General features: G+C 33.3%; 3 protein-coding genes across 3 annotated transcripts in view; 1 reads left to right on the top strand and 2 right to left on the bottom strand.

Annotated features, from left to right (window-relative positions):
• Positions 1 to 1506, bottom strand: part of LOC108570144 (tetratricopeptide repeat protein 39C-like) — an 11482-nt gene extending 9976 nt beyond the window's left edge. Inside the window, exons 1-3 of the mRNA XM_017931934.1 lie at positions 1286 to 1506; positions 824 to 961; positions 487 to 688 (exon numbers count right to left, since the gene is read on the bottom strand). Coding sequence (XP_017787423.1) covers positions 487 to 688; positions 824 to 961; positions 1286 to 1441 — 496 coding nt within the window. The 5' untranslated portion in view covers positions 1442 to 1506. The remainder of the gene's footprint in view (positions 1 to 486; positions 689 to 823; positions 962 to 1285) is intronic.
• Positions 1507 to 3153: 1647 nt separating this feature from the next.
• LOC108570163 (soluble calcium-activated nucleotidase 1) lies at positions 3154 to 4725 on the bottom strand. The gene is made up of 4 exons (XM_017931956.1): positions 4011 to 4725; positions 3723 to 3926; positions 3480 to 3637; positions 3154 to 3366 (listed from the first exon to the last, which is right to left on the bottom strand). Exons 1-4 carry the CDS (start codon positions 4633 to 4635, stop codon positions 3154 to 3156), a joined length of 1200 nt encoding a protein of 399 aa, XP_017787445.1. The 5' UTR covers positions 4636 to 4725.
• Positions 4726 to 9161: 4436 nt separating this feature from the next.
• Positions 9162 to 10379, top strand: LOC108570145 (rhomboid-related protein 3-like). The gene is made up of 4 exons (XM_017931935.1): positions 9162 to 9341; positions 10051 to 10074; positions 10153 to 10317; positions 10374 to 10379. The coding sequence occupies exons 1-4, from the start codon at positions 9162 to 9164 to the stop codon at positions 10377 to 10379; spliced, it is 375 nt and encodes a 124-aa protein (XP_017787424.1).
• Positions 10380 to 10808: the final 429 nt, after the last annotated feature.

The raw sequence follows: 10808 nt of genomic DNA on the forward strand, positions 1-10808 counted from the left end.
TAATGCAACGCAATTAAACTTCTGGCGGCAAAATACAACATATAGAATTGAAATATGATAATAGTCGTGACATCTAACGGGTATTTCAAAAATTATGTAGGTGGTCCATCTGACACATAGGATCATCACTCCCCAATTTATTCTACTTTCTCTTGAAAATTTAATTTCATTCCTTTATTATCGTTTTTATTAAACGTATCTTGTTTTCCGATTCAAATAGTACTCGATGATACTAATTTCCAATTAATTCACATTTTATTCCAATAGAATATGTGATGCATAATTAAGCACACGAATAATAGTTAAAATATTAAAGCAGGTTCTTATTTACCCTTGACATTTTACTGTTACAACTTAAGTACTTGTTAATATTACCGTATAGGGCGGCTCAAATTAATTTTATATTATTTCTTATTTTTTTGTGAAATTATAACCAACGAAATTTATCAAGCAATACACAGATAATATTTCGATAGAATTACATACCAGATGGATTATAACCAAATGTGCGCTTGTAGATTTGTGAGATTTGCGAGTATGCATGTTGATAAACTCGCCAGGCTTTACGTAACATCCAACCACCACGTACGTAACCAGTAATTTCTTGTTGCAGTAATGTTAATATCGCTAAACAAACTTGCGAGTCTGCTAGCACAATTTGCCTCTCCAATTTATTCACATAGTCTTTCTACAATATTTATTATCCGATTAGTAACTTCCCTTACTAATTTTAAGTTATATTTGCTAATTATTTTTTTTTCTTTTGAAGCAAAAAATAACTGTCTTTAATAGTAACAGCTGTATATCGAAAAACGATAATTACGCCTGTTTCCTCCGCTTTGAAGACCTTACTTTTCATGGATTTCAACCATCCTATATCACTCGCGCATTCCCTTTCCATATCCTTCAGCAGAAACACAGCCTGCTGAAGTTTATCATTTTCGAAGGTCATCAATGCATTCTAAAAATTTATTTACCAATTATTCCTTTCCGTTTCTATTCCGAGACCATGTATCGTGTGTTGTTAATAGGGCACATTCAAATAGATTCTCAATCGATAAAAACGTGCACAGCAGCACGCGATGTAATACTATTTTTACGTTAAATACAAACTATTCTCTTAAAAGTAACATGAGATATTTTTAGAAAAAGCACTCTTTAGAAATGAATATATAAAAACATTTTCTGCTTTCTCATTTTTAAATAAAATTAACAAATATTATTGCGACTTTGTTCATTCATCTTTACAACACAATAAAACAGTTATAATAGTATATTTACGTACCATGAACAAGACGAAGCAACGACCTGCCTTAATGTGGAAACTATGCGGGTGTTTAGTAAATAAGCATTCCGCCTCCTCGGGTTTATTATTTAAAAGCAGAGAAATTCCCATCCTAGCGATATTCCATTCCTTCGTGTCGTTAGATCTTTCAGCCATTGTTCTTCGATATGATAGAACTTTTTCTGATTCGACTCAAACTTTTTGGGAATCAGAAAATCTTTCTGATAAGGATATCGCGATACCTGCGACGCGAGAGTCACGTGTGCGTTAAGCGAGAAACGTTTCAGTAGCAGTTAAACGTAACGAACGAGAGGTCACTTTCTCCAGCGAAATAAATGGATGCTGGTCTTCCTTTGATGCTCTCCTTGTCGTTAGTAAAATTCAACGATTAGAAGCAGCACTAATGTATATAGATTTCAGGGAATTTGCGTCACGGCAGTCAGGCGTGTTACTGTCACGGTATCGCTATTCACAGATATGCAAGATACACTTCCAGTACCCATGCGGGATTGTCCCATGTAATACCGGATATGCCAAAACTGAAAACTTTTGTCATAGTCGAAGGAAATATTTGGTTGAATGATGAGAGTTTTCTGAAGTTGAACTGGTGCAATAGTTTTATTATTGTTATTAGATTTTGATTATTTTTGACAGGTATTAATTAAATCGTAATGTTCCATATAATTGAAACAATTACGCTGCTTGGAAATATTATGTAATAAAATTTTTTCGTATAAATCAAATACATTCGTGTGTAATTTATTTACGAATATTTTAAATGGTCGTGTAAATTTTTGTCGTGTTTACTTCGAATGGTTTATTATGTTAAATTTATTCGATTTTTGAACGCATTACAAGGGTAGTTATAAACAATTGCATGTTATCACTATTAGATTAAATGAATACAATTAAAACATTCATATTTACTAAACAGAGCCGTCTACCTACGATGCCACGAGTTGACTAAAGTCTTTTAATGCAGCGCAATGCTGCTGCCACCATCCAAAGTTTTCGTGTATAGATATTATTGATTTTAGACTATATATTACGACCTGGAAATCGTATTATGATATTAGGTATTTAAAAGTTTGTCGATACTAATTATTGAAGGGGGATGTATGAAAACGAGAATGAAATAAAACTTTAAAATGAGCTGAAACTCTATAATACATAAAACATATTTATTATAGATATGTATTCAATAAATAAAACATGAAACTTCAACTTCACAATTTCTATGTGACATTGGATCTAGTTAATGTTCTGTTTTATATTCTTGTAATAAATGACACGCTTTGCAAAATATTTATATGTGCATTATATTTACAACCAACATATGCTTTGTACACGAATACATAGGGCAGCTCATGCAATTAGAATAAGTCATATCTCGTTTTTGCTTGCAATTAGAAAATAATATTAAAGAAAGAAGGTGAATGGTTCAATGATGACTACATTTGCAAGACAATATCTTTTTTGCAAGTGCATTTTACAGTTGCGCGATATTTTTTAAATGGAAATGTACACTTTTTTTTTGTGTAGGTCAAATCATCCCGTCGGTCTGCATAAAAAGGTATTAAGGTAAATTGGTGGAAAAATTATTAGTTCTTGAGATATTTTAAATAAATGTTGTAAACGATGGAGTTATTCCAGTTGCGTGGACCACGCTGTACAAACACGTGTAAGTATGCTACTTTTCTACGAAAGTTAAAATACATTTAAGGAGGATAATACTGATATTTAGAAAATACTGTGCAAAATAACTTATACATTCTCTTTACTTGTTGTTTAATAATACTATAGAATTATAAAATCTGTACATTTATTTACATTTAAAAAAATTTGTTAACATATTCCTAAATGGAATGTCATATAAATTCTAGACCCTCAAATTTCTTGTCTATTACTTTAGTTTCAGGCATTATAATATTTCCCTCAATTGTAAATGCCACAATGTATGTAGCAGTCTGCCCTTGATACTCTTCAGTTTTCAGGGCAACAATAATTGAATCTTGAGAACCTGGTAAAAATTTGAAGGTTGAGAAACCTCTAATTGGAACTAAATTACCGACTTTAGTAACCTAAAAATGAAATTTTATTAATATTTCTATATTTTTCAATCTAATTAAATAGAGTAGAATGTGCCAAACAATAGATATTAAACATATCTAGAGAAAAAATAAGAGAAAAAAACCTTAATATCTACAAAGTTTTCATCTGCAGTCAATAATATATTGCAACTCATTGCTTCATCTTTAGTTTCATTATAACGTTCATGAGAACATCTCCTTGGCAAAAAGAACCAGCTCTTGTGTATATCACTCCAAGCTCCTGATTCATGAATCATATAACCTGAGAAAGAATTGTATAAAATACATTAGTTGAAGAGAAAATTTATGCACGTAAAAAGTTATATGTAAAACAGATATTTGCATACCTGGATATTCAATATTAATTGCCTGCCTTAATCTTTTATAGTTTGAAATCCAATTCAAAGATTGAATTTCACCACGTGGAGATATTATTTTTATCCAAAGAGGATTATTGTGTACAAATTCTCCTGAAGGAGTTGTCCACTCTTTACCCATACTGCCAATATATAGATACTCATTTTTAACAGTTGCCCACTCGGATTTAAATCCTAAAATTAATTTCACAAATTTGACATTATTCTAAAATTTGATAAATTTTAGTGATAGTATAAAATTAAACGAGCATAATTTACCTTTAGTATTTTTACCATTACCATCCATTAAAATAACCCATGGATAGGCTTCTTCACTTTCAATAAAATATACAACTCCTGTACGATCATCAAATGATAGTAAACGTCCATCAAAGGTAACTAACTCAGATAATTCCATACCACGTCCTTTCATAGTTAAAGACGATGTTAACATATGATTTCTATCATCCCATATGATAGAAAGAAAGTTTGTACTAGGATTCCAAAAGAGACTTCCTGTTTTCATAATACTGTGCCATACATTTTTCCTATCTAAACTTTTAGAATCATGATCAAGATCACTCACTATTGCTATTCTATAAGTGATACCTCTTGAAGTCCTAATTGGAGCCGATAAAGGGTATGTTTTATTGTACTTATAATACTTGCACTGTGTTAAAAACTGATTTGATGTTGAAGAATGTACAGCTCCGCGTAACAAGGGGAATCCAAGTAAAAATAAAGGAACAGATAATAATAGGAAAATCAAAGCTAAATATTGGCTTTGAATACGAAAAGTACTGTTAGCAACTCTGTACACATGAGGAGCACGTAATGCTTGTCTCCAGTCACGCAAATATGACATGGTTTCAACGTTTCCGTTCTGCATCCGCATTCGTTTCATACCATATTATATGAAAAATATCAACGTTGAACTTATAATATGTTTTAAATTGACATTTAAAGACTAACCTAATATAACCTAACTTCTTTCTCCGTCATAGCTGATAACGGTGAAAGGGAATTTCAGATAACCACATACATCTGCGCCACCTGAACCAATTGAAGAATTTAAATAGCATTAAAAATGAAACTATAAGATACTCCAAGTTTTATCGTTTTTTGTTCATTAACAGCAGGTGCCAATATTGAAAATAATACTTTATAATGTTATTATATTGAAATGAAATAATATCCTTTATTTAATAATATTGCTGTATTGCTTCATGTTAAGAAAAAAACGATTAACATAAACGGTTGGTACGTATGTGTGTACATCCAATTATTAAAAGCACAATTCACATCCTGTCTTCTATTATAATTGTTTTCATCAATCCCGCGTCTATTATTTTGAGTTCACTCAACTTTCACAGTTAATCGTTTTAAATTTTACATTTACGAAAGACACAATAAATATCATCGATATCTAGTTTTTGTTAACTTTTCTTAGTTAATTTAATAGTATTGTGTGATATGTATGAATGCTGTAGATTTAATATTATAGATACACTAATAATAACATTTTGAAAAAGTAAGTACATTTGAAGAAGGTATAAAAAGTTCAGTTGAATAGTCCATTTTACGATAATCGTATTACGTGAAGTCATTTTAAAATACAAATGGTTAAGAGAATCTAAGTAATTACAATGCTTGCGTTTGTGTTGAATTTAGCGTCGCGAAGAGAAACAGAACGAAGACGTTCAGAAGTTTTCTTTACTGGAAAGGTACCAATTTGTATCGTGCCAATAACGATGCAAACATCCATTGCATATTGTTGAACGTTGGGGTTAGACGAACGAGTCTGGGGTGAAACGAATCGAGGGGGTGGAAAACGAGGGTGGTGGAAAGGGGAGCTTATAAGGGTGGCAAAGTATTCGTCAGTCGTGCGACGCGTTTCCCGCCGACAACACCGGTTATATTGCCAATACATTAAACCACGACCGCATTTCCAGTTTCCACGTGTTCTTCGCGTGTGTCTTATGTGATCTGATTGCTATTGGCTGTTGCAGTTCCGCGGTAATCTGTATTATCGATCGAACGCGTTTTGCGCACGTTGCCGCAGTTACTCGTGGCACCGCCACTACCATCGCACGTACTGCATTTACGACTTCGTGTTGACGTAACGCTGTGCGCCGATTCTACACGATTTGCGATTTCTTTTACGCACTGCAGAGTGTTGTATTCGCATTTTATTGATTATAATGATAATCTATTAACGTTGTTCCTCTCTACACGCTTGTTGTCAAAATTATCATCCAACCACCATGTTCCATTTCAAATTGTATCTCTCGCGTATTGGCCAAAATGTTAACTATCTGTTCCTGTTAATTTGTTGACATAGTAAAGCAAACACGTACATTACAAATTGCTTAGTGTAATAATTTATAATTTTGTGTTTCGGAAGGATTGTGACACGAAAGTATTTTAAAATCGTTCTATATTTTTGGTGATTTTCGATCGATTTTGAAACTGTTTTATCGATGTTGCATACTCGCGATTAAGCACTAATATGGCGCCAAAATGACGACATAAGGACATAAAGATTCAAGTTACTTTTCTTATTATATTATAATAATCAAAACATTGCAAACCAACTATTTATTAACGCAATCAAGTTTAATACTTAGAATAAAATAATTTCTACGGTACTTGTGATAAATGTCGTTTTAGTGCAGGAAGTGCGTGTGCCTCTACATGTGATATATTACGAGTGATTTTGTTAAGACGTGAATATTGTGAATACAAGTTTTTGTGAGATTATGGTGTTATGGCAAACAGCATTTTCATTTGACGTCCTCTCCTTCTCGTTTGTGAATATTCATCCATGGAACACTACCTCATTATCATTGTATTCATGTTATAAAAGGTAAATATTACTTTTTTCTGGTATTCACATTTTTCCCTGGATTTTAAACTAAATTTTAACTAAATTAAAATTTGTCACAGAAATCATAATTTAAATAGAAATCACTAATTCTATCGACATATTCTCTACGATTTATCTTACAAACAATTTCCATGTTATCCAACCTGAATGTTAAGAAATGTTACTATGACCTTTCTAAAAGTTATGCGATTAACATTGTTGCGTATTATAAACTATCAAATACAAGCCATTCTCTGAGCAAAACAGTGAAAGTAAGATTATACTATGTACATAGTAGGGATAGTCATAGAAGTCGTGTGAAAGGTTAACACCCAAAGAAACTGTGTAAATACACATTCACGTCTTGAAACAAAGTGTATGCATTGGCTCGTAACTTTGACAACCTGTTCTTTCCGATAAGAAGATGACAAAACTTCCCGTCTTGTTACTACTAAATAGTTGCACAGATATGGTATATACAATGTAAACGAACGAAGTTAGACCCACCGTTTCGTGCATCACAAAAGGGTTCGAGGTAATATAACGCCACGGTAGGGCTAGCCGTAAAAAGACACCAAGGTATACGTAAGAAGCATCGTCCATGACGATGTGTCGTCGGACATTCTTCAAGGTCGTCGACCTTAGAGCAACGTCTCGTGCAAATGTGTCTGCTTGCACGAGACGTAATTGCGCTTAGAAGATGGCGCAGAAGGAGGACAGGTAAACAGGATCGAAAAGAGACAGAGTATGTGTGCGTCAAGGATTGGGGGGATGACTTGGTGGGGTTGGTACGACGACAGGAAAGGGGGATGAGTTCCAGTGACGTTGTGCCAAAACGGAGGGTAACGAATGAACGTGGTTGTGAAGGAGTCGGGGGAGGAGGAACGGAAAGGGCAAGAGACTGGGCCGAGTGGGTGGCGGCTGGGGAGGGGTGAGGGTGAGGGGGGTGTAGTGTAAGCTGACGCGTGGACGTATTGGTTGCATCGCGGTTAGAAATTTGCGTATCGTATTAGATCTAAGATTGGAAATGTATCGAAACGACGAGACTTAAAGTAATTGTTGGCTGGGAATTTATCTCGTTCAATGAAAGTTCGATGCTCTTAACGATAATGCTAAAATATAATGCTGAAATAATGCTGATGATACATCGAAACTATTCGAACAATAAACAATTGAAAAGGACCAGTTTAATTAGTACGAATTTAACGCGATTTATTATTTTTGTAGTTTATATTTAATTACACGTTACTGCTTCACGATTATAAAGGAGTTTTACAATATTTGTCGTAGTATCGTATTGTTCGAGAAAGTCTTATTTTATTCTCTAATAGGAATTTTAATCGTACTTTATTTAATCTGATAGACGCTTCATTATGCGAAGAATATTTTGCTATTTATTACTGCTTGGCATGTTTACTGGGAAAATAATTGCATGAGAAGGGAGTTTAACAAAATTACAGAAGCTTTATAGCATGACCTATTTCTGCAGGAATATGGAATAATAAATTTAATCTTCTTCACTTTCACGTTTTTATTTAATAAATTAGTAAATTATTACGTTATATTATGATACATTATGGTACAAAAATTGTATTTGCAAGCACTATTTCAAAAAATAGTTACTTAAGGTACTAATTATTAATTACTGCAACAATTATCAATTTGATTTGTAATTAACCAATTACAAGCCACATGATTACGTTTAAATATAAAGAAGTTTTTAATTATAATTTTTTAATTCTTTCATTTTAATTTCATATTACTATGTTAACAGCAGTAGAATTTAGTGTTCAAAATGTAGCTGAAACATGTTCTCTAAATCGCAAAGTAAACTCGCATCAATTTTTTCAATAGTGATGCAATTTTTAACAAGATATAATTAATATCATAGGATCCTTCGTTTCAAAAATGTAATGTACACTGTAAAAACTTTTTACATTACATAAAATAAGGTAAAGAAACTGTTACTTGATTAAAAGCGATGTACATACTTCGGGTGAATCTTGTGGACAATAGAAAGATATAGTAGAGAGGTTGTGTGCAGTCAGACCTATCGACGATGCATTGCCATAGAAACGGCACCGTCGCCCGAGTGATATTATACTGCATAGTTTGTCGCGTCTTTGCACAAAGCCTGAAGCACGTTTAAAAAGAAATGAACGATCGATGTTCCTTATATAATTATCCCGATAAGTCGTTCAAATTACTTCCAGTTATTTGTTTACATTTCGTGTATAACCTAGAAAGCCAACAAATTGTAAGGCTCAAGTACTTTTATCGAGCATAATAATAACTTACTACGTAAGTCATGCTTATTAGAGTGCTTAACAATTACAAGTTAAATGTACTTGACTTTTAAGCCCATACTATTTTGATGTTGCAAACGAAATAGTACAGTAAGTATTGAACGATGTTGTAGAATAAATTAGTAGAAATGTCTAATATGTCGAACATCATGGAGTTTCCCATCGGTAGCAATGCCACGATGTGCTTGTGCTTCAGAAAACGGACGAAAGAGGGTGGAATGAGGAGATTTATCCGGTGACCTTGTGCCACGCCTGGTAATGCTACTGGCAAGCGGTGCTTCGATACCGACCATCGCCGGTACTGTCGAGGAGGAGGAAGAATATGCACGCAGCGAAGCGAACAGCGCTCACTACGATGGCTATGTTACCGATCATACCGATCTTGCTTCCGAAATCGATATCGACGAATCCGAATACAGGCGGGAGCTTCTTAACGATGTATGTACACATATACTTATCTTACATTTATACAGGGTGTTCGGCCATACCTCGGAGAAATTTTAAGGGGTAATTCTAGAAGTCAAAATAAAATGAAAAATAAGAATAGAAAATTGTATTTGAAGCTTTATTCTTTTAATTATTGAGAATTAAAATCGGCGCCTAAAATCTGGCAATTTTTACGCGTTAGGGCAGGCAGTTGCTCAACGGATAGGTTAGTGCTTTACCCAGCGAAAATTGCACAAATACTGTTTTAATTTAAAAAAAAAAATAGCCACAAGTTTAAGAAATCATATTTTACAAGCACTTTTACATGTCACACGTGACCCTAAACTAAGCTAAATTAAGTAAATTAAAGTAAACTAAAGTAAACTAAAAATTGTTACCAGAAATTGATATGATTGTAAATACCCAAGTAGAAAATAGAAAAAGGATATTTTTTGCTTACTATATGCTAAATCAAAGTAATGTGATTAAGATGGTTCTATTTGTTTAAAAAATACTAATACATCTAACAAATCTTCATAATAGTTTATAACTGATAAACAGAAATTATACGTATTTTATTTTCATCATGTTTCATCTTTTAATATTAGCAAATGAATATATCTGTTTTTTATTGTTCTCTTCAAAGCGTATTATTTAACGTTAGAAAATATTTTAAATTAACATCATTATTCATCCCTTTGTTTTTTTTTTTTCATTACAGAAATGGCGAATGTTGTTTGATAAGGTATGCCCATAAATTTCTTAACAAATTTACCAACAGAAGATCAGTTTGCGCGATTTCTTAAGTGTAAATTTTTCTTAGTTTGATCCCGAGGGTTTTGGCGAGATACCGATGGAGGATTTTTTGGCCGCTTTGAAGAGTTCCGAATGGAAAGCCGAGATACCGCCAAATAAACGAGATATTCTTCTCAGCAGAGCGAAGGAATCGCATGTTCAAGCAGTGACGTTTCAGGATTTCGTCAATGTGGTGAGTAGATCTGTGCATAATACGTTCACACATATTTTTCTTACTGCCTTAAACAGCTGTAATTACCTTGTATTCATAAAAGTATAAAAATTGCACATGTAACAAGGAAATAAAAATGCCTTTCACGTTTTGACAAGTCATCCACCGTTTGCTATAACGAGAGATTAAAACTTAAGAACTTTCCCTTTTATAATACATTCATTATGCATTCCGGAAATATTTATGCTTCCTTTAATTATGTATGTCGAAGCATGCTCCGAAAGGAAGAAGACAATTATCGTGCATTTTTTTTTCTTTCTATAATGCACATACGCGTGCAGAAGCGTGCACTTAAGAAAGGAAATTTCTGTTATATGATTGCAACTAGACGAGCAACTGTGCGAAACTAATTCGTCGAAACAGCATTGTTTGTCTGAAAAACGCGGTACTTGTTCTGGACGTTTCTTCCAGTTTGTCCAAATAAGTACGTTTGTAAACGGCTAGCTACTTCA

The sequence above is a fragment of the Habropoda laboriosa genome, unplaced genomic scaffold (assembly GCF_001263275.1).
Source record: "Habropoda laboriosa isolate 0110345459 unplaced genomic scaffold, ASM126327v1 scaffold80, whole genome shotgun sequence".
NCBI lineage: Eukaryota > Metazoa > Arthropoda > Insecta > Hymenoptera > Apidae > Habropoda > Habropoda laboriosa.

Bases quoted from the DNA above. Each gene is read 5' to 3' on its own strand.
- LOC108570163 (XM_017931956.1), bottom strand. From the start codon at position 4,635: ATGAAACGAATGCGGATGCAGAACGGAAACGTTGAAACCATGTCATAT. The intron at 3,927-4,010 runs GTAAATTATGCT...AATTAATTTTAG, and splicing joins TAATGGTAAAAATACTAAAG to GATTTAAATCCGAGTGGGCA. The intron at 3,638-3,722 runs GTATGCAAATAT...ATTCTTTCTCAG, and splicing joins AATTAATATTGAATATCCAG to GTTATATGATTCATGAATCA.
- LOC108570145 (XM_017931935.1), top strand. From the start codon at position 9,162: ATGCTACTGGCAAGCGGTGCTTCGATACCGACCATCGCCGGTACTGTC. The intron at 9,342-10,050 runs GTATGTACACAT...TTTTCATTACAG, and splicing joins GGCGGGAGCTTCTTAACGAT to AAATGGCGAATGTTGTTTGA. The intron at 10,075-10,152 runs GTATGCCCATAA...AATTTTTCTTAG, and splicing joins GGCGAATGTTGTTTGATAAG to TTTGATCCCGAGGGTTTTGG.